Source organism: Pogona vitticeps, chromosome 2 (genome assembly GCF_051106095.1).
Source record: "Pogona vitticeps strain Pit_001003342236 chromosome 2, PviZW2.1, whole genome shotgun sequence".
In the NCBI taxonomy this organism is placed as follows: domain Eukaryota; kingdom Metazoa; phylum Chordata; class Lepidosauria; order Squamata; family Agamidae; genus Pogona; species Pogona vitticeps.
In genome coordinates, this window is record NC_135784.1 from 94148761 (window position 1) to 94172149 (window position 23389).

At 43.5% G+C, this 23389-nt stretch overlaps 1 protein-coding gene across 15 annotated transcripts in view; it reads left to right on the forward strand.

Annotated features, from left to right (window-relative positions):
- Positions 1 to 23389, forward strand: part of TNIP1 (TNFAIP3 interacting protein 1) — a 74032-nt gene that overhangs the window by 29273 nt on the left and 21370 nt on the right. For 5 of the 15 annotated variants that reach the window (XM_072990049.2, XM_020809960.3, XM_020809964.3 and 2 more), the window contains exons 2-6: positions 2760 to 2930; positions 5610 to 5732; positions 11419 to 11507; positions 12345 to 12416; positions 17074 to 17280. In XM_072990049.2, the coding sequence (XP_072846150.2) occupies positions 2798 to 2930; positions 5610 to 5732; positions 11419 to 11507; positions 12345 to 12416; positions 17074 to 17280 (624 nt within the window). In that variant the 5' untranslated portion in view covers positions 2760 to 2797. The remainder of the gene's footprint in view (positions 1 to 2759; positions 2931 to 5609; positions 5733 to 11418; positions 11508 to 12344; positions 12417 to 17073; positions 17281 to 23389) is intronic. The other 10 variants (XM_020809962.3, XM_078385633.1, XM_078385632.1 and 7 more) reach the window with 3 other exon arrangements.

A 23389-nucleotide genomic window follows, 5' to 3' on the forward strand; every position in this document is an offset into this window, starting at 1 on the left:
ATACTTGGTGGAACGCCTTCTCCCACCAAGATCTACCCGTGTCACTCGTGCGAGCCAGGAGGTGAGGCTGAGGAGCCTAACGCCGAGAGAGGCCCGGAAGGAGAAGACCAGAAATCGGGCCTTCTCGGCGGTGGCTCCTCGTCTCTGGAACAACTTACCTCCTGAGATTCGCGCGGCTCCCTCGCTGGACATTTTTAAGAAACAACTAAAAACATTGATGTATAGGCAGGCTTTCCCAACAGAAAACTCCTGACGATTTTTCCTTTCTTATATCTTTCTTTGATTTCTATCTTAGTCTAGGTGCAATGTTTTAAAATTATATTGTTTCTTTTATTGTAAGCCGCCTAGAGTGGGCTAATATGTCCAGATAGGCGGGATAGAAATAAAATAAAATAAATAAATAAATAAATAAATAAATAAATAAATATATTTGGCTATACGTTTTACATTCTAAGCAAAGAGTAAAAGAAAAAAAACTTAGAATTAAGGGCTTGTTTTGTTTTGTTTTCTTTTGTTTTGTTTTACTGTTGGAGTGACCCCAATGGTCAATCCTGATTAAGACAAGAGATGAGACAGTTGGCCTTTTGACAGAGATGCCTAGAAAACTGCCTACAGAAGGCAAGATGGCTCCTAAAGACAGTTAGGCTAAATCTTCATTATTCCCTGCCTCTTTCTTATCTCAGCACAGAGGCCATGAACTATGTTTTATTGCACATGTATCTTTTGGAGTATTGAGTAGTTTCTTGATCGGAGAAAACTCTTTTGACAAGAGGACTAAGAGGCAGTCAGGAGGGGAAGGGTTACAATGAGAATGCGTACACATTTATTTTAACTTTCCTTTTGCTTATTTTTAACCCTTGGTTAATTTGCTGACTCTTTCTGTGTTTGTTTGTCTGAATAAATGTATCCATATTTCTGATGTCTGGGGCAACGTTTTTATACTATAAGGAAAGATATATGCTGGGTTAGATTTAATATTTGAATTGTATAGCTCTTGCCAGGTCCTTTAGCTTGCCTGTTCTCAAATTAGAAGAGGTTCTGTTTTAGGGGCTAGATGATTTACTATTATTTGTTCAAATGCTTTGTATAAGTAGCATAGGAGATCAACCTGTAGCTTTTGGAATCAATGGTTCTTTGCCTGGTGTCAGCATAGCAATTGCTTTTGTCTTCTGCCATATTTTTGGAATTTGTTTACTTGCCCAGCAGTTATTAAAGAGTGGAAGGAGCCATTCCTTTATGTTTTGCCCAAAATGCTTAATTTTGTCCTTGCAAGGAGCATTTGGTGTTCTGTTTGGTTGAGGATTATATTTGCCTACAGTGCCTTTCTGTTCTGTATGAAAAGATATATGTTTTTATGTACATCAGTAACAGAATGGAAAAAGGGCAGCTTGCTTGCTTCCCACACATCCCTGTGGAGTATCCCCAATGCCACTCATGCGCTTAAAAAAAGATATTTTGCCAGAGCATATTTTTGCTTTTCTCCAGGAAGTCTCCAGGACAGGCAATTTCAGGTCACAGTCCACGGACCCAGATTGAAAGCTCCCATATTAAAACTAAGGCGTCTTGTTACTGCTGCTTTTTGAAAGGTTGTTTTTATTTTGTTTTGGAATTTTTGTCTCTCTGCACATGCTGTGACCCACAGAGCCTGGCCTCAGACCCAACAGAATAGAAAGGAGAAATTGCAAAGCTACCTACTGCCCTATTCCAGTGGCCCATCATGATAAGCCACTTCCTCCTACCTTTAATTTTCAACTCTTTTTCATTTAGACAGTATGAACTTCTCCTGCTTCTCCATCCTACAATGGATCTCTGTTTTGTTTATTTAAAATAGGACTTTTTCATCTGCTGCTGTTTAAAGCCCGTATTGAAATCAGAACATTCTCATTATGTTCTCATACTTACTAGAGGCACTCAGGATCTTAACCGTGGCTAGCTACTCATGTATATGTTTTTAAGACTCTTCTTGGGTATGATCACCCACACCTTTCTGTGATGACCATAGCCATGGGTAATATTTGTGTATGTGAATGGATTCCCCTTTAATATGCAAATATGTTTCAAGTGCTCATTAGGATAGGTTTGTTAATTATGTTAGATTTTGGGCAGATGTTGATTGGGAGAAGTGGAGGGGAATTGCACCAATCAAAGCCACAGACTGTATGACTGCACTGCCTGTTCCTGACCTCCTAATGGAAGTTAAGAAGCAAAGGAGTGAAATGGCTATACTGGTTTATTGTAGATTGGGGTGGGCAAAGCGTGTCCCTGGGGTGTCATGCAGCCACTAAGGTTGTTTTGAGGGACCCAGCCCTTCCCTGCTCTCTTCTTTTTCTAGGAAATAGATGAATTTTAGCTTATGGAAGTCTTCAGGAAGGTGATCCACCTTTCAGACAGATCACAGAGCCATCTTGTATTGTTTTAACACTCCTAGATGCTCATTTTTCAAAGCTAGAAGTAGATTTCTAGTTGCTTGTTTTGTGTTCTTTGCTTTACATGGAAGTTGCTGTGGCCCCTGGCATGTCCTACGGCAGAACATTCACCCCCTTTCAGTGAGTGCACCCTCTGGACTCACTGAAGTTGCCCACCCTTGGTGGAAGAAGTCGTAGCATATCCAATCGTGGCAATTCTATCTGGAATGAAATCCTGAAGATGAACACTCCCCCCCCCCCCCCGCATCTGTTAAATGGTTCTTGTCGCTCCAGCCTTCTCAGGGCTGTGTGTTCCAGAAATGCTAACCTTCTGCTAACCTTCTGTCCTTTCAGGTACACCGACTTGGAAACCAGATAATTAAACAGTAGCAATGGAAGGCAAAGGACCTTATCGTATCTACGACCCTGGTGGGGGTACACCAGAAGAAGCCTCTGCTGCCTTTGAGCGCCTGGTAGAAGAAAACACCCGACTGAAAGAGAAGATGCAGGGAATTAAGTCTCTAGGTAATGGTTGAGATGAGATGGGAGGCCTAGCATTACAAATTGCTTGACTGTGGAATCCTGTCCAAATTAAAAGGAAGATTTAAAGAAAAAGAAAAACCCTTAAGTACAGTGGTGCCTCGCTTAACGAGCGCACCGTTTAATGACAAATCCGCATAGCGATGCATTTTTTCGATCGCTAATGCGATCACATTGCGATGTTAGGCTAAAAATCGCATCGCGATGTTCTAAAAACAGCTGATCGGTGGTTCCAAAATGGCCACCGGAAAAATAAAATGGCCGCCTGCTCCATTTTCGCGCCCTGTCCTCGTTTACCGAGGCGGTGAAAATGGTGGCCGGATGGGGAATCTTCGCTTACCAGTGAGTTTTCGCCCCATAGGAACGCATTAAACGGAGTTTAATGCGTTCCTATGGGGTTTTCAGTTCTGTTTAGCGATGTTTCCGGATAGCGACGTTAATCCTGGAATGGACCAACGTCGCTATGTGGGGCACCACTGTATATACCTGCCAATATGTGTATGAACTTCCCTAGGAGGTGCTGTACGTTACCAGTGTTGTTGAGTGTATCTGCCAGCAGTTGTTTGGATTACAGTTGCAGAGCAACAGAATTAAGGTTGTAATGCACGAAACTAGGGTGAGAAGAAAAGGAATCCAAATTAGATTTAAGATTTGGAGTTAGCTGGAAAGCTAATTCTACTGATGCATTTGCATGGAAACAGTAAAACTTGAGCTTGGTTCAGAGTCTTGCGTGGAGTCTATCACTATGAAAGCCTTCTGTATGGTGATGAAGCTCTGCTGTTGTTACTTAGCTTACATTTTGACTTACACCTGCACATCTCCAGTCTACATCTCAGGTACAGATATACACCAGTAGGAAGGACTGGACCAAATACTAGAAATGACTGGGTAATTGGTAATAGACTGACAAGCATTTCTGAGAACAAAAAAAAAGGTGTTATGAATCATTTGTCATTAGATTTGAAAGTGTGGTAGTGTTAGAGAGACACAATTCTTTAAGAAATCAAACTTCAGCAGAATCCTGTGTTTAAATCTTGGATACAATCGCAAAACAAAGTGAGCTAATTTGAAAACTTGAGGAAGTGAGAGAAGCTCATCCTGTGACACTTAGGGAGCTTCTGATGATGATGGCTTGTTGTAATATCTGTTTGAGTCCTCATTCCCAATAATTTTAACAGTAGCATGGAAAACTGAAAGTTAAGCTGCATTGCACCATGGCTGGCTTGATCTTTTGACTTAACTATTGGCATCAGTGTTCTTCATCTGTAAAATGAGAATATTAACTGTTTACCTTTGACCAGGTTTTTGTAAGGCTTTACAAACTGTTTTAAGAGGCTTGCGCTAGAATCCCAAGTTTATAGTTATTCTAAGGCAGGTTTGTTTTTGTATATGCACTGTTGACTAAAGGCATGACATAGCGAATTGATACCCACCCGATCCCTGATTCGCACTTGTGTCTGGTTGTTTGTCTTTGGGATCCCAGGAAGCAAACAAATGAAGGAGACCCATCCTAGGCACACAGATTCTTGCACATTCATGGGGTGGTGCACGGTGTGAGAAGTTGTTTTAAATAGTTATGACAAACGGAGCAAGGGACAGAGGATCAAAGCTTAGAAATGTGTCACTATTGGATGATAGCTCTCAGAATCCCCCAGCCAGCATGGCCACTGAGATAAGAGCATTTTGTCAGTGCATTTACACTGGCCCTGGAATTTTGCGGCATTGAAAAGAGAGAGAGAGAACAATCTCATTTTTTGTAATTCAAGATCTACCTGTAATCCTGTTCAAATGCTGAAATACACTCCTGAACATGTTAATGAATTCCAGCCCTGCAGTGTTTTCTGCCACGGATGAATTTCTATGTTTATGTTTTGGACAGAAGAGAGTTTAGGATTGGACCTATATTATGAGAAATTACTTTATTTCTGTTTAAATTTTTTTAATGGAGACAGTTGATTCAGAATGTCTAGCTCCAGGGGGTGTTTGAGCCTCCAAAAGCTTTTGCCAGTGTATATTTACTGCTAATTGTTTTCCATATGGAATCTTTATTAAGATGTTCTGTAATTCTGTGTGTTTGGGTTCCTTTAAAATGAAATCCTGATACTGATAACTTAAAAAAAATATACAGGAGAGTGGAATTAAATCTGAGCTGTGTATGTATGCCACCGAGGTGCTTCTCTACACGCATGCAAGGCAAAACATTATTGACCTAGCATGGCTTCTTTGTGTGACACTTAGTAACTGTATGGTTGATTTGCCTAACCAGTATATTCATGGAAAACTTTGATGTTAGTATGTTGATGTATACCAGCTATTCCCAGCCTGGGGCTTTCCTGATAAAGTGGACTATGAGAATCATCATCCACAGCAAATGAAGTAATTGGCTGTTCTGTTTGGAGATGGAAAGGTGTTGTAGTTCATTGCATCTGGGGGGGGCCTCCAGTTAGGAAAGGCTGGTATGCCCATTCCTTTTCTCTACAGAAACATTCTTTCTGTGTAGGGAATAAAAATTGTATATGAAGGAGTCATTCAAACCAAAATGTGGCAGGATAGAGCTAACACTGTGAGCTGCTGATACATCTGATTAACGTGTGGATGGGAAAAGAGGGCATGAGAAATACTGTACAAGGGAGTGTTAAATCATGCCCCTGTTGTTTTGCCCAGGAGAGCTATTGGAAGAGTCTCAGTTAGAAGCATCCAGATTGCGTCAAAGGGTGGAGGACCTAGTAAAGGACAATGAAATGCAATGGTCAACCTCCTCTCTTGACAGACTTGCTGATATAGCAGGTATGCACAACTAGTGGGCAACTGCTGTTTTAGAAAACTGTGTATGTGTGTGTGTTAATGTGGAGAGTGAAGAGCTAAAGTTGGGAAGGGGAGCAAATAGGTGTGCTGTGGTGTTTTTGTGTCAATGTACCAACAAGTGTGGAAAACCATGTCTAAATAGACTCTCATAAAAAGCCTAGCTTCCTTATGATAAAAAGTGCACCACAATAGGAAACCTTGCATAAAGTTTTCCGGAATAAAGAGGGCTCATTCTAACACATGCAATGACTTGGGTACTTGGCATTCCTCTCCTCCTCATCTGGAAAATAGCAAGTCAGGATGTGAACTACAGCTCAGCAGCGGAACATATGCTCTGAGGGTTCAGTCCTCAAGAAGGATGTCAGGCCACAAATGATGGAAAGTCCTCTGATGGAGGTTCATAGCTATTGCTTTGTAGAGACAAATAGGCTGACTTGAGGGAAGGCAGCATTCTGTTCTTGTGATGGCCTAAATCTTCAAAGAACCTTTAACTGGCCATGGAAGGCCCATCAAAATTGTAATCATCCAGTTAAGAGCCAGAGGCCTTTTTTGCTCTCAGTTTCACTTGTAAAGCCAAAGTTGATGTTGGGTATGGGCAATTTTGTGGTCCCCCAGATGTTGTTATGATGGGACACAAATTCCACCGCCTTTCACCACTGGTTGTACTGATGGGAGATGCACTACCATAACATCTGGAGGGCCACAGGTTTGTTTTTTTATACCAATCCACTACTAGTACTAGATCATCAGTATCTAGATGATGTGAATTTCACACACATGTTACCACAGAAACATCAAGCTCAAAGTGGGTTGGAAAATGAATCGCTCGTAGTTTCCAACCCCACAATGTTGCCAGTTATGGTGGGAGATGGGGCCAGCATCTGATATGTGAAATGTGCAGGTATTCTACACTTGGCACACTGCAGCTAATTTGCAGTCACCATTAGCCTCCAAGTTTAAGCACTGCACTATAATCCCGGTTACTCATCTGCTCAACCTCATTCATATGCCTCTCACTTTGTCCTTCAGAAGTGTTTCACATGCCATAATGACTCATTGTGGTGATAGGAGATGTTTCTATTGTACACAGTCCTTAAATTCCAGGCTGGTTAATTAGATGGAATATTACTGATGGTGGCTTTGAGTTGTGCAAGAGATGTAGCAATCTAGCCATTGGTACATGATGATCTTTGCCGTGCTAAGATCATAGCTTCCTAATGCTGAGGGATTCTAGATCTGTGCAGGGCAGATGGGAGAATCTTGCAGTTTATAAACCATCTGGTTGCTGATTTCTTTTGTGGCAGTGGTATAACCAAATCAAACTACTTACGGCAACAACATTCCTTAATTGTGGCATCGAGGCCCTCAAGGCCTGCTCTCCTTCACTAGTCATTTAAATCTTAGGCCAGAATCTTTTTGCGCTGTGCCACTCATGGTGCTCCACAATGTCTGGCTTCTCCTTGGGTGACCTGAAATTCATTAGTGTTGTTTCCAGCTTGCATTAAGCTTTTTTGAGAAGTAATCAATCATCTCTATGCACAAATGCCAAAAAAGCCCCACAGCTTGCACAATGGAGCAGTAGTAGGCTTCTGGCCATAATCTTAAGAGTGTTTAATAGCCCACTGAGAACCAGTTAAGTATCATGGGTCAAGTTGAACTAGGACTTAGGAGTTCAGATCTCCACATGGCTGTTAAAATTCACACCAGGGGTGGCAGTGGCAAACCGTCCCTTGAACATTTCACACACATTGAAAACCCTATGAGGGCTGCCATGAGTCAGAAGCGGATTGACAGTGCGTCACCAATTGCTCAGTGAGTTCGAGCATCTGGTTGCAGAGCCATGGTTAAGAGTTAGCGTCTTCACACTGCCTTCCAAGAGAAGAGCCAGATTGCAAAGTCCTGAGTAAGCTACACAGTCCCAGAAAACCACGAGGAGGAAGGGCTAGTGAACTACTGAGTACATTACACATAGAAAACCCTAAAAGGGTTACCATAAATCAGAATCAATTTACTGGCACATAACTATTAATTGAGAGCATCAAAATTCTACAAGAGGTTGTGTTGTGCTGAATTGTCTTCAGATTGTTTCCCATTCCTCATACAACTTGTAGAATCTTACATTATGTGATTAGAATACTGCTGACTGCTTGAGATAAGCGAATCCATTATTATACAGCCTGAACATTTCTACGTGACATAGGGTTTCTACAGCACATGACAGATAATCGCCTGGTTTATTTATTTATTTAACTTATATGCCGCCCACTCTACCCAAAAATCTCTGGGCGGCTTACAACAATTAAAATTAAATTAAAATACAATAAAAGATAAAATGATTACAATACAATTTAAAATGCCATCAGGACCCACAGTTGATGTTATTTCAATTAAAAGCCTTCTGGAACAGGAAGGTTTTGACCTGGCGCCAAAATGTCATCAACGTCGGTGCCAGATAAATTTCATTCAGGAGGGCATTCCATAGTTTGGGGGCAGCTGCCGAAAAGGCCCTTTCTCTTCAAGCCATCCCTCTTACCTCCTTGAGGGATGACTCTTTCAAAAGGTCCCCCTGGCTAGATCTTAACTGCCGGGTAGGCTCATATGGAAGGAGGCGGTCCTTCAGGTATCCAGGGCCCAAGCCATTTAGGGCTTTATATGTCCAAATAAGCACTTTGAAATGGGCCCGGGCAGCAACTGGTAACCAATGTAAGTTAAACAGAATCAGCTTGATATGTCCCCTAGCAGCCCCACCACTCACCAGCTGCGCAGCTCGATTCTGGACCAGTTGCAGTCACTGGACCATCTTCAAAGGCAGCCCCACGTAGAGCGCATTGCAATAATCTATGCGAGATGTTACCAGTGCGTGTGTAACTGTCATGAGACTCCACTCATCCAGGTAGGGTTGTCACGCTTTGGTGTATACTTTTGGAACACTTTTCAAGGGCAGTTGCCTCATGGAGAGTGTGTTATAGTCATTGAATTGAGGTGCAAATTATGGTGGCTAGATCTGCGTTTCCTGGCACACTGGCCTGAGCTGGTAGAACTTCCTCCCGAAGCAGATATTTGGACTATCCATGTAGCTATATCTGTAAAAGTGTATCTTTTTAGCATGATTTCTTGGTGTTTGAAGAAAGAGTTACTGAGAGCTAGAGGGTAGTTAAGAACTATAAATCTGTATTGCATTAGCTCTTATTCTGTTTTTATTTCATGGATTGTAATAATTGAGGCTAGTGTATTCTAATGTCTTATAAGAGGTGTTGTGAGCTCTGCAGTTAGGAAGCAGGTGGGGTATTGGTGGCCTGGCTGGCTAGCTAGATATGGACAGTCAGTGCATCCACCTTTGCCTGCATTAAAATCCCATGAGTCCCATTCCCACCCTTGTGCCTCTCACCTCCAACTTTTCCACCCATACACACACATACACTCTCTCTCTATTTTAGCACCCATTCAGCTTATCCAAAAATGCAAGTCCCAGAATCTCCCAAACAGCATGTCTCCCAATTAATGAATATTAGGACACACGCACCCTTATGCATAAAATGACAGCATAATTTAAACATACAGATTTCTATACTCGAGGGGTTCAGCCTTTAAAAGGATATGACACATTGGGTAACAAAAAATAATTAGAATGCTGACAAAGGGAATTACACGTATGCCACATAGCCCATGTTTTAAGTCATGCCACCCCAAAGAGAGCCCTCCAAATATGGTGGAAATTGATCCAGCTGTTTTTGCACAGTGCAGTAGCAAAGGGTGAGACAGATGTTTGTTACTGCAAATATATATGCTATTTATATCACTAAAGGGCACCATTGACACTCTAGCAGCTTTTGGAGCCTACAGCTGGAGAGGGGTGGGTGATGTCTGTTCATTTTCACTGCTGTTCCCCTCTCTGTCAAATTATGTAATCAGTGAAACATTAACCAAAAGGTCTGGAAAACATGTTGTTTCAGTTGCAGGAGGTTCCCTGTCCTGTCCTAGTCCTTTTTTTTCCCCTTGGCAACCCTAGCCCATGAGCAAAGCCAGTGCGTTGCCTGGTGAAGGGCCCAGGTCCCTGGCATGTTGGCCACCATATTTGAAGGTCCCCTCTCTCCACACATCCCTGGAAAAGGCTACAAAGTCTTAGCCGACAATGTGCTAGGCTAGAAGGGCAAAGGCACCTTCCTAATAGAGTCATCTGCCTTTGCTGCAGCTGACATATTCTGGAAATTTTACAAAGAGGGAGAAGAATGAATGGCACAGCGATTCCCCTTGCCACATCCTTACATGCCGTCTGCAAGTAGGTATCCACAAACATGACGCCCAAATTGTGATGATGGAATCGTGGACTTCCTATGATCCAGGGCAAGGAAGGCTCCCTTGAGCAGTAGATGTTTCACATGTAAGGGTAATGAATTGTCAGTCACTTCAGATGTGTTTTTTCCCCTCAAAGCCAGTTCATTTTGGACCATTCAGAGATGGTCCAAAAAGAGATAACCACGCAATAGGAAATTAGTAGTGAGGAATGCCGCATGGAAGCCGAAATGCACTTAGGACGGAAGGATAGGTTACATTTAAAGTCTGCCTTTTCTCCAGTGAGCTCAAGATGTGGCGTATATTTTATTTATTTATTTATTTATTTATTATTTATTTATTGTATTTATACCCTGCCTATCTAGTCATTTCGACCACTCTAGGCGGCTTCTCCTTCTGCCCATTTTATCTTCACAACAACTGTGTGAGGTAGGCCAGGCTGAGAGCCTGTGCCTGACTCACGCTCACCTGGCTGAGTGGACATTTGAGCCCTGGCCTCCTCAGGCCTAGTCCAACACTCTGTTGTAGCACATAAGGGGCATATCCTGTGTGTGGATCCAGGTGCAAGAGCCACTAGTATAATTCCCTGTGAACCTCGGCAAATCTTATCATCCATCAAATACATATTGTATTCTGACATAGTGTTATGTGCTGAAAATGCCTTTAAAATGCCTTTGAGAGCAAAATGGGCTTCAGATGGGAAAGCTGAGGGATGATTTTGATCTTTCACTATTACAGCAGTGCAGAGTCCAGGAGGAAAGGGGGGAAATTCCAGCTGACGCTGATCAAAGACCATTTATACACATTTGCATTGCACACTAAATACCACCTGAATGGTGTCCCTGGTAGAGCCATGATTACAGCATGGAAAAGATAAATAATCTAATGTGTATGTTTTGGTTTGGCTTTATATTTTAAATGTGTGTTGGGACATTCAGGAACTGGTTGAAACAAGATGAGAGGGGAGGCGGATGCTGTACACCTTTTGCAGTATCTCTTTTCCTTATACCTACATTACCCATTATACCTGTTTTTGTTTATATCTACAAAGAGCTTGTTTTGCCCAAACCTGATGTGACCATCTCAGGACAAGTAGTGGTTACTTTAAGAATGTGGTGTTGCTGATGGTTGTTGTTTTTGTTTTGTTTTGTTTTTTCCTTTTTGCCAAAACCACCCTGAAGTCTATTTCCTGTTAATGTAGGTGGTGAGAACCCCATCCTGCCCTATTTTCCCTCTCTGTTCTCCCCATGTATTATGTATTATTTATATTTATTAGTTCAGCTATTTCCTGCCTCTCCACAGTGAGCTTGGCTTTCTTCCTGTGCTGAGAGGTATCTAAGTAAATAGATGCTCACTCAATTCTTTTCCTTCACAGGAGAAGTCCCAAATCTTTGCCCTTCCCCAAAGGTTTCTAGTGAAGGGCAGAAGGAACTGGAAAACACCACACAGAGGCCTCCGTCCAGTGTAAGAAATCATACCTGAAAAGGGTTTTTCTTTTTTCTTTTAATGAGGCCAGCCATCATAGCACAAGAAAAATACAGAGAAATCTACAGTCCCCAATAAATGTGTATAAGAATAAGTCCTATTGAATCCATTGATACTTACTTCTAAGTGAATAGTGTACATTGAATTAGGGTGCAAGAAAGAGAAAACTGGGTTGATCAAACCCTTTTTTCCACTGAACAAAGCAGGTTTTATAATTGTGCTGTAATCTCAGGAGAAAGTCTAGGAACTACGGGCTACTAGTATAGAATGTGATTATCATTTTAATGGGCAACTAGCTTCATAGTCGTCCCCATCCTCCCAAATCCTTGCAGAAGTGTTGCACTTACTGCCCTGCTTGCAGGAACTCTAAGGCTTGCAAAAATGCTCTTTCAACTACAGCCATTTTCTTAAAGAAAGCACTTCCTAAATTGCTCATTGGGGATTGATTGGCCTCCAGGAGTCACCAAATGTGGGCTATCAGTTGAGGGCAGGAGAGGAACAGAAGACAGCGGTTGTGTGAGCGGATTTGGCTTGCCTGAGTCCCTTTCAGCTTATAGTATCCTGGAATCCCTTTCTGGAGCCCTGGAAGAGAAGCACTCCCATTAAGAGGTGAGGCTGTACCGTAGTATTTTGTTGCAAGTCCCACTCTCTGCCTGTTTGTAAGCAAAGTGATCTGCAGTCTACAAACCGAAATGGGATTATGTTCAATAAGATAAAACCATTGATCCATACTCTTGTTTGGGTGAAATGAATGAAACCCACGAGCTTTTAGGATAGTTGACTCATTTTGTAATTTTTAAAAAAACTCATTTCCAGGGCTCTTCATCTGAGTTTGAAATTGTGGGTGCTGAAGATAAGAGATCTTTACCAGAGAGCAGTAGGAAATCTGTAAGTAGACTTCTTCTTCTTCTTTAATATAAGCTAAACTTTAAAAAGATTGAAAAAGAAAACATGTGGTCTTGAAGACGAGTTATGTGTAATGTCTTTTGTGATTGCACTCTGTTTTTCTCCCTCTCCTTATGCTGTCGTGCAGATGGGAAAAGAGATGGGGCAGGTGGGGTCCTTCCCTCCAGAGGAAGAGAACAAAACCACTCAGCTTGATTTGTACTGTACCTTTCTTTATACTATATTTTCCAACAAGTTGCAGAGCAGCTGTAGCAGAAAGATAGGTCCCTGCCCCTAGGAACTTGCTACCTAATATTCAACAGCATTGGAGGCAGTGAGTGGAGAGGCAGGAAAGGGAGACGTCTACTTTGGTTTTATTTCAGCAGAGGAACAAATTGCACAGGATGTTTGGGCCCAGGAAGGTGGTTCTCCAATATGTTGCATTTTATGTTTGCTTAACCTAAAGTAGCAGTTTAGAAGGCAGTTAGATGGAACCCAAGCCTTCGTGTGGTGACAGATGCTTGACCCTTCTCCTGGTGGGCTGTTCTTCCTAACAGTGCTTCTGCTCCTGCAGCTTCCAACAGGAGATAAGGTACAAGGGTATACATACCCTTTCTCTTGATGGAGGGTTGGACCCACAAGGACACAGACACAGAGAGAGAGAGAGAGGCAGAAAGAATTAGGCAGTCCCTCCTTGTCTCTCCTTTGCAGTTGATTGCAATGTGTAGTGCCTCTCTAAGAGGGGAGATTGCTAGTTATATAGCTGGGCCGTGGGTGGGACAGCCTTGTCATTGCTGGACGTCCACCCAAAGGGGCTGTGACCACACAAAAGATGCACGTGCCCTCTGATTTCTTCACTTGGGCCCTTTCCGAGAACAAGCTGTGAGGGGGAACTCTCCAGTGAAGATATGAGGAGAGTAATCGGCAAGTGCTGTTATCAAGAGATTCCCCCTCCTTCCCCGTCTCTTTCTTGCTCTCATATGCAAAACTTCACACTGGCAGGCTACTTCCTCATCATGAGCTAGCAGTGCTTTGTGGCAAGCCCGGGCATCCAGCCAGCAGGATGGCAGAGAACTCTGTGTACATTAGATAGGACTTCTTACTCTGGCACATCGTAGGAAAGGGGCTGGGGAAACCCTGAGTGATGAAATGGACCAGAGCAATGGACGGAAGCCTTTAACTCATAGCAGAGTAGGAAGTCATCCTGTGCCTGAAGTGTTGTGTATCATCAGTGCCTGCCTCAAGCTCTGGCCCTCCCTCTCCGAATATTTCACAGTTTAATACCCTGGAGGAGGCTGAAAACCATTGCCATTCTCTACTTGAACAAATCTGAGCGGTGTCTCTGAAGTTTATTCTTGAACCTGATGAGTCATCTACTTACCTCCGCCTTCCCCAACCTGGCGTTCTCCAGATTTGTCGGACAACCGCTCCCAGCATATCTGGCCAGCGTGACCAATCTGGAGTGGATCCGTTTTGGGTGAAGCAAATCATCTGTACTTGAGGAAGTAGGTGGGGTGAATAGCCAAGCATATGTCAGGCACACAATGAGGGGTGTTGCACTGTTAAAACACTTGGCATGTTCTTCTTTGCCTGTAACAGCAGCTCCCTGGAATTGTAGCAGGTGAACAACTTCCCTCCCTTCTCCCACATGTGTCTGTGTTACATCAGATGAGATGCCTCCTGCTAAAACCCTGGATGACAATGGGTGGCTCTCCCACCAGAGGCAGCAACACTTTTCTGTTGGTGGGAACAGTAACAAAAGCATTGTGGTGCATCACAGATATTTATTATCTACAGCGTCATCTCAAATCATTCCACCTTAGTTCTCTCTCTCTCTCTCTCTCTCTCTCTCTCTCTCTCTCTGTGTGTGTGCGTGTGTGTGCGTGTGTGTGTGCGTGCGTGCGTGCGTGCGTGTGTGTATCAGGGTGCACAAAATGATTTTTAAATAAAATTGATTTAAATCATGATTTAAATAAAAATCATTTTATTTAAATCATCTCAAAAAATCAGATTTTAAAAATATGGATCCACCCTTATTTGTTTTCTCTTTTAATGATTATCTTGGCAGGGAATGTGTAGAGACCTTCAGGGCTTGTTGGACTACAACTCCCTTGAGCCTTAGCCAACATAGTGGTGATGGATTATGAGAGTTGTAGTTCAACCATACTTGGGGCATAGGTTCTGTCAGGTGAACTTAGGTCAAATAAAAGGGCAGGAAACGTTTTTTTCTCCTTTTTTTGGTTCTTACATCAAGGCTCCGTTCTCAAGCCGAAGCAACTTTTTGCAAACGGAGCCATTCGTAACTCGAATCGTTCTTATGCAGGGACATTCTCAAGTCAAGGTACCGCTGTATGTATTACTACTGCTACAATATTGCTACAGTACAATTTTCTTTACGTGATTGTTCTCAATTCCATTTTCTGTCTGATTACTGGTACCTGAACTGGATAAATCTCTGCTGGGGCAAAGGAAAGGGCACCCCCTTAACTGTAAAGTCCCTGTCAGGTTCTCTTTCCCTGCTTTAAAGATAGCCATTGGATTCTAGTTGTTCGGATATTTCTGAAGCCACAGGCTGCATTCTGCACCTGTAAAATCATATCTGGGTGATACTCGAGCTCTGTAAGGATTTAAGCCATCCCAGAATTTTAGCATCTGTAATATTAACAGAGCTGTGGCCATTGTGTCGTACAGTTGGGGCTCTGGAAAAGGAAAAAGGGAAGAACAGCTGCATTATGATATTTACAACTGGTTCTTCTATAATCGATTTTTTCTTCCTAACGACTTTGTTTCCTATTTGGAATGGTTGGGGTATCAATGGTTTTTTTTTTGTTTTGTTTTTTCCAGAATGTATGTGTGTTGGCTAGGAGTTTATAGAATTTATAGTTTTGCATGTGTGAAGGTCACCATATTTGGAGAAAACAGCTGTAAGAGAGCTAGTTTGAACCTACTGTTATCTTCCTGAAAATTGATGCTTTGGGGACTGAAAACAGATGAAGCAATAAAAGCCTGGCGCTTGGAGCAGTTCATTATCGTTTTTCTCTTGTATATATTTCCCTTTTGAGTCATTAGCAACTGAGATGGACAATGTCTCGCAAGACTGGGATTTTTTTTCTCCTTCTGGACTGAAATTCACAGAGGGGAGGAGATAATGAGTCAGCTAGCAGAGCCCCGGGTGAAAAGTGGCATTTCCCTGCCTTTCACCTGTCAAGATTCTTTTCTAAAGCCGCTGTAAGAGAGTTCGTTTGAACCTACTTGATGGACTGGAGGTGAGGTGAGGTGACTCGCTTAGATGGCATGGAGCCTGGTGAGTCCTGGCTTGCTGTTAGGCAGGCAGATAGCTGTTACCTGCTTGGAACTCTGCATCACGGCTCCTATCTCCCAGGCAACCAAGGAGTTAATCAGCCCTAGCAATCCAGGTCAGGTTGGTGCAGTTGCAGAGTTGTTGAATCAACAGTGAGGGCTTGGCAACATGGACATAAGTAAGAGGGTGTGGCTCTCTGGCTGTGTGTGTCAAGGGCAGATGCATTGTGAACGAGGGACTAACTGGCTCTGTATAAAGACAATGCGTGCCAGCTGTAGAGCTCTTGACAGAGATGCTCTCTGCACCAGTGCTTTGGAGTGAAAGTCAGCGCAGATGCTTCAGAGGTACCTAACTGACCTGGAGAACAACGACTTTCTAAGAGAGGTAGAAGTGCGGATATTAGAAGGATGGGGAGGACCACTTGGTTCCAGAATGCAGCAGTACATGTCTTTAGCAGTGTGGGAGTGTAAGAGCATGAGCGCACTCTGGGGTATTCTTTTAACTCAGAAAAACATGCTAGAGAATGAAAGGTGCACGTTCAGCTTTATTTGTAAATGTATTGTTATGTCTTTGGAGAGGTTTGCATGAAGTCTGTTTCAAAGTGGGACCATGAGGGAGGTCTGTCCCTTTGCTTCTGCACCGTATCTGTATCCCATTCCCACCCACCCCCCAATCCCTTGCTTCTACTTGTTGCAACAAATTATACCTTCAGGGCAAAGAGCAATGTAAGGCTTCTTTCCCCTCCCAGTTTCTATGAAAATCCAAAGAGAGAGCCTACTTGGTATTTAAAAAAATAAATAAATCAGTAGTATGGGGGAGTTCTTTGGTGCATGAACCGAGCAAAAGACATGAACACGCTGGATTGTTTCTAAGAGGGAACTAAACTTTATGTCTAAAAGCAAAGAAAGTGTAACCCATTCACAAGTTAATGCAACCGCTCTCTGGACACAAGTTTTTTAAAAAAATAACAAAATGAATATAATGAGAACAAGGAAATACATATGGGCATTTCTGGAAGCCTCTCCCACCTCTGGACTGCCTTCTGCCAGGCTACAGTTTCTCTACAAAGTACAAAAAAAGTGCAGGGTATGCTATTGCAAGGAAATTATATTATCTTGAGTGTTGTCCTCTGAAGATGCCGGCCACAGAGACTGGCGAAACGTTAGGAAGAACACCCTTCAGAACAGGGCCAAAGAGCCCGAAAAACCCACAACAACTATTATATCATTTTGTCTGGAGTTAAGCTGAATGAAGCAAAAAAGTGCCATTCTGCTTTCCTGCTGCTGCTCGAGCCAGCCTCTCTCTTGTTCTTCCTTCTCTGTTGAAAAGCGCCTGACTGTTTGGTCTCTTTGTTTGCAGGAGACTGAGCCACTTCCCAACGAGGATGCCAACCTTATGCTCCATCTTCAGCGCTTGGAGAGTACCCTAAGCCTCTTTGCCGAGGAGTCTGACAAAACCCAGCTCTTTGCCCACCTGGGGCGCATGGCCCTGGAGTTCAACCGGCTGGCATCCAAGGTGCACAAGAATGAGCAGAGGACGTCCATTCTTCAGGTCCGAGGGCTTCTGGTAGATGTGCCTTGTTCATTTGCTTCCCTGTTTTCCTAAGGGTCCTTTTCTTTGTCTCTTTCCTTTCCCCCCATATCCTGCTCTGTGGACAAAAACATGAGCTAGAACATGAGTGAAGAACTTTAGAAACATTTCATGTGCACCCCATCATGTCTTATATGTGTTTACACCTGTGTGTTGGTCAATATACCCAATGCCCGTTGTATCTGCTCAGCTGCATCACATTTGATTTATCTGTTCTCCTCCAAACAGAATTCTTCCCTATTTTTGTGGAAGAGTCTGTCATTATAGCTTCCAACCAGCAGGCAGAATTATTCCACATAGTACGCAATCTATCCAGAATTGGTCATAGTGATTGGCCTCCCCCTAGTATCTCACCTGACCAATTTGCAGTATTTTTTAAAGCTAAAGTGGAGGCCATCCGCCGAGACCTAACCCCCTAATTGAAACCAGTAGATTGAGCTGAGACATCCAGGGCATCGTGTTGTCCGATGAGAATTACTTACTTTCAGCCGGTGACATTATTTGAGGTTGACAAGGTACTTGATCGCTGCCATACCACCACCTCCTCCCTTGACTCTTGCCCAGCCTAGCTAATCAAAGCGGTCAGGCCTGTGACAACTGAATGGGCCACTGTAAGAATTAATGGGTCTCTCCTCAAGGAGACACTCATTAGGCCCATTAGGAAGAAACCTGTCGCCAATGTTTCCTTCCTTAGCAAGGTTGTAGAGAGGGTGGTGGCTGATCAGCTTTAGGCTCTCTTGGATGAAACCAATGCTCTGGATCCATTCCAGTCAGGCTTCAGGCTGCGTCATGGTACAGAAACGGCATTAGTTGCCCTGCTTGATGACCTACTGAGGGAGGCCAACAGGGGCAAAATGTACTTATTGGTTCTCCTTGATATCTCAGACACCTTTGATAACCATAGACTACAGTATACTCCTGGGACAGCTTTCAGAGTTGGGGATTGGTGGTCTGGCTCTTGCCTGGCTCCAGTTCTTCTTGGGGGACCATTCCCAGAGAGTCCAGCTTGGAGAAAGTATATTGGCCCTGTGGCTCCTTAATTGTGGGGTGCCGCAGGGCTCGATCATCTCTCCAATGCTGCTTAATATCTATATGAGGCCACTGGGAGGCATCATCTGGGGGTGTGGTGCTTTGTGTCATCAGTATGCTGATGACACACAGCTCTACATCTTTTTTCCAACAGCAATGGATGCTGTTGCGTCCCTTGAGTGCTGCCTGGGGGCTGTACTGCAATGGATGCAGGAAAATGGGCTGAGGCTGAACCTGGACAAAATGGAGGTCTTGAGGGTGGGCGTCCCTCCTATCAGTGGTTTGGGAAGCTCCCTCTCTTTTGGGGGAGGGTAACTCTCACCACTAAGAGTGTGGTCTGCAGCTTTGGGGTTCATCATGACCCAGCGCTTACCATGGAGTCCCAGGTAGCATCTGTGGTCTGTACTGCCCATTTGCATCTTCGACAGATTGCCCAGCTGCGTTCCTATCTTGATGTTGGGGCACTCATCGCTCTGGTCCATGCACTCATAGTCTCGAGATTGGATTACTGTAATGCGCTCTATGTGGGACTACCCTTGAGATTGATGTGGAAACTACAGATGGTCCAGAACACGGCTGCCAGACTGTTAACCGAGGTGAAAAATATCATCACATTTCCCCCGCTCTGGTGGCCTTACACTGGTTGCCCATTCGTTTTCGCATTGACTTCAAGGTATTAACGCTTACATATAAAGACCTAAATGGTTTAGGACCTTGATACCTGGCAGAATGCCTGCTCCCACCTAGCTCTACTCATGTCACTCAATTTAGCTAGGCTGGATGGCTGAGGGGCCTGACCCTGAGAGAGGCCCGGAAGGAGAGAACTAGAAACCAGGCTTTCTCCCTTGCCTCTGGAACATCTAGCCTCCTGAGATTCACCAGGCACCCTCGCTGGGAGTTTTTAAGAACAGACTGAAGACTTGGTTCTTCAGGCAGGCCTTCCCCTCTTCCATCACTTAGTACCCTGTGTTTTCCCATCTTGAACTTTGCTTACTTTTCTTTCTTTTCTTTTCTTTTTTCTTTCCTTTGGTTTGGACATATTCTCGTTTTATATTGCTTGGATTGTAAGCCGCCCAGAATAGATTTATTTGAATCTAGATGGGTGGGGTAAAAACCGGATGAATGAATGAATGTCGACCCAGCTAAGACATATGCAATGAAACATTATGCTTTGCCTGAGTGATGATTTACCATTCAGCAGGCCTACTGTAGTCTGGATTAGCAGCTAAAATTAGGACAATGAAACAAAACTTGTATTTAAAAAAAGATTGCAGCTGAATTGGAAGGGAGGGAGGGAAAAGTACTGGGTTATCTCATATCCCCTCCCATTTGGTCTAATCAATGCTGAGTGCTCACTGGAAGGACAGATCCTGAAGCTGAGGCTCCAATACTTTGGCCGTCTTATGAGAAGAGAAGACTCCCTGGAAAAGACCCTGATGTTGGGAAAGTGTGAAGGCAAGAGGAGAAGGGGACGACAGAGGACGAGATGGTTGGACAGTATCATCAAAGCTACCAACATGTATTTGAACCAGCTCCGGGAGGCAGTGGAAGACAGGGGGGCCTGGTGTGCTCTGGTCCATGGGGTCACGAAGAGTCGGACATGACTTAATGACTAAACAACAAACATTATGTTGCATCCAAAGCACGAAGAGTCGGACATGACTTAATGACTAAACAACAAACATTATGTTGCATCCAAAGCACGAAGAGTCGGACATGACATAACGACGAAACAACAAAATTTGGTCTAAACAATTGGTTTTAGAACATTATTGCTATAATAACTGGTTCTTCCAAAAAACAGAATAAACAAAATGCTTGTAAACATTTGCACCAGTCTAATTCAATAGGTACATCCTTTCCTGGGCATTGACAAGATCATGCCATACCTATTTAATATATGTATGTTAAAAATGAGGAGACTCTCCCTTTCCTTCTCCCTCTCTCTCCCTAAGAGAGAGAGAGAGAGAGCTGGCAAAGTTAATTCTGCTCTGAAATGGCTGAATGCACTGGGATTTGACTCCAAACTTTTAAGAGTTTGGTGCTGTATGTCCTGACCTGAAATGAACTCTTTTTGTTTGTTTTAGTGCTCATGAAAAAAGAAAAAAACTGTCAAGTTCTTGTCATTTTGAAGATGAAGAAATGGGCAGATTTTGCTAAATTCTTATCTAAATGAAATGTCATGAAACTACTATCATTACCCCTAGCAATTATTAATACACTTGAGTTAAATTAACACCCTGAGAACTGTTGGCTGTGTAGACAGTTGCTTTATTTCTTTATCTGAAGCCTCTGTTTATTCATTCTTCAGGTAATCCTTATGTTTCTAGCAATGGTGTGTTTGCTCCTTTTTCTAGCGATCACACAATGTAGTCGCTGGAGCAATGCAAACCATCCCCAGGGCATTCCTACTCACACCTTTCTGATCCCCAGACAGGTATTGCTACTATTTTGGTACAGGTAGGATCACTCTGGTTTGGTCCATTTTCCGTGTGTGTGATTACCTGAGACTGGGCCAAAAGCAAGCCTTCTTGCTGTCAAGGCTCCTTCCACTTGGAATTTGCAATATTGTGTCACTTAAGTTCTATCTTACTGAGCCCCATTTGGCTTGTAGCTTTTAGTAGACAGCTTTACCTCTTCCCTCCATTCTATTAAAGGGGATATATGATGGTATCAGGCAGGCTTTGGGTCCAAAACAAAGAAATCTGCTCCTTTGAAGTCGGCTACAGACATGATCATCTAGGACTGAGTACAGCAGATGGAATGCTGGATGCAGCACTACTCTGAGCTTTATTCAGGGGACACAGTAACTGAAGAGGCATTAAACAACATCGAGTGCCTGCCTGTCTTGGAAGAGTTGGACAGCAAACCAACTTTAGCAGAAATAAAAGCGGCCTTGGATTCCCTCATCTCCAGCAAGGCATCTGGGAAGGACAATATCCCTGCTGAAGTGCTGTAAAGAGCTCATCACCACTGAGCTGCATGAAATCTTTTGTCTTTGCTGGAGGGAAAGTGGAGTACCACAGGACATGAAGGATGCAAACATTGTCACATTGTATAAAAACAAAGGCAACAGGGGCAACTGCAATAACTACCATGGCATCTCTCTTCTCAACATTGTAGGGAAGCTGCTTGCCCGTGGCATGCTGAAGAGATTCCAGGTCCTTGCAGACAGAGTCTATCCAGAATCACAGTGTGGATTTCTATTTAATAGATCCACCATCGACATGGTGTTTTCCCTCAGACAGTTGCAGGAGAAATGTAGGGAATGACAGCCACTCTTTGTGACCTTCATAGATCTTACAAAGGCCCTTGATTTGGTTAGCAGGGATGGCCTTTTAAAAATACTTCCCAAGATTGGATGTCCACCTCAGCTCTAACATCATCAGGTCCTTTCATGAGGAAATGAAGGGCACTGTAGTTTTTGATCCCTTTGACATTCGAAGTGGAGTGAAACAGGGCTGCGTCCTCGTGCAATCTTTTTTTGCTGTAATGCTGAAGCGCACTTTTTGGAACTGCAACAGAAGATGTTTATCTCCGGACTAGATCAGACGGAAAGCTCTTTAATCTCTCTAGATTGAGAGCAAAGTCCAAAGTCCAGGTGAAATGCATGCGGGACTTCCTCTTTGCCGATGATGCAGCTGTTGTTCCCCATTCTGCTGAAGAGCTCCAATAACTTATGAATTGTTTTAGCAAGGCCTGCCAACATTTTGTATTAACAATCAGCCTGAAGAAAACACAAGTCTTGGACCAGGGCGTGGACTCACCTACCTCTATTACCATCTCCACACAAGAATTGGAGGTTGTTCATGATTTCCTATACCTTGGCTCAACCATCTCTGACACACACTCTCTAAATGTCGAGCTAGATAAACACATTGGCAAAGCATCTACCACATTCTCTAGACTCCCAAAGAGAGTATGGCTTAATAAGAACCTGACAACATATACCAGGATCCAGGTCTATAGAGCTGGTGTCCTTAGGACACTCCTGTACTGCAGTGAGTCCAGGACCCTTTGTGCATGGCAGGAGAGGAAGCTGAACACATTCCATATGTGTTGTCTCTGATGCATTTTTGATATCACCTGGCAGGACAAAGTTTCAAATAGAGTAGTCCTAGATCGAGCTGGAATTTTTTTCATGTATACATTATTGAAACAGCAACGTCTACGTTGGCTTGGGTATGTTGTGAGAATGGCTGACAGTTGGATTCCAAAGGATCTCCTGTATGGAGAATTAGTGCAGGGAAATCGCCCCAGAGGGAGACCACAGCTGTGATACAAGGATATCTGCAAGCGGGATCTGAAGGCCTTAGGAATAGACCACAACAGATGGGAAACCTTGATGTCTGAGCGTTCAGCCTGGAGGCAGGCGATGCATCATGGCCTCTCCCAGTTTGAAGAGACACTTGTTCAGTAGGTGAAGGCAAAGAAGCAATCCCAAAACCAGCAAAATAAGGAAGCTGGACAGGGGACAGATTGTATTTGTCTTCAGTGTGGAAGGGATTGTCACTCTCGAATTGGCCTTCTCAGCCACACTAGACGCTGTTCCAAGACCTCAGAACACTGATACAATAGAATGGTTAGTGACAACGTGAAATCTTGAGCCAGTCAGCATCTCTCATTCCCTAACTAACCCACCTCTTATGACTGTTGAGAGAAGGTATGTGCTCAATGTTGGGTTCCTTAGGGGAATAAAAGGATATAAGAATTCTAGCTCAGGCATGTCAGAATCTGAAGAAAGAGATTCATGTGATTTGGGATTGGGAAGTTTCAAATTAAAGCAGGCTAGTTAAGGGGGGGAAAAGACACCTCTTGCTGGAAGCATTTATTCTAGACTGTATAAACAAGCAAATTTTGTTGTTGTTTAGTTGTGTCCGACTCTTCGTGACCCCATGGACCAGAGCATGCCAGGCCCTCCTGTCTTCCACTGCCTCCCGGAGTATGGTCAAATTCATGTTGGTTGCTTCGGTGACACTGTCCAACCATCTCATCCTCTGTCATCCCCTTCTCCTCTTGCCTTCACACTTTCCCAACATCAGGGTCTTTTCCAGGG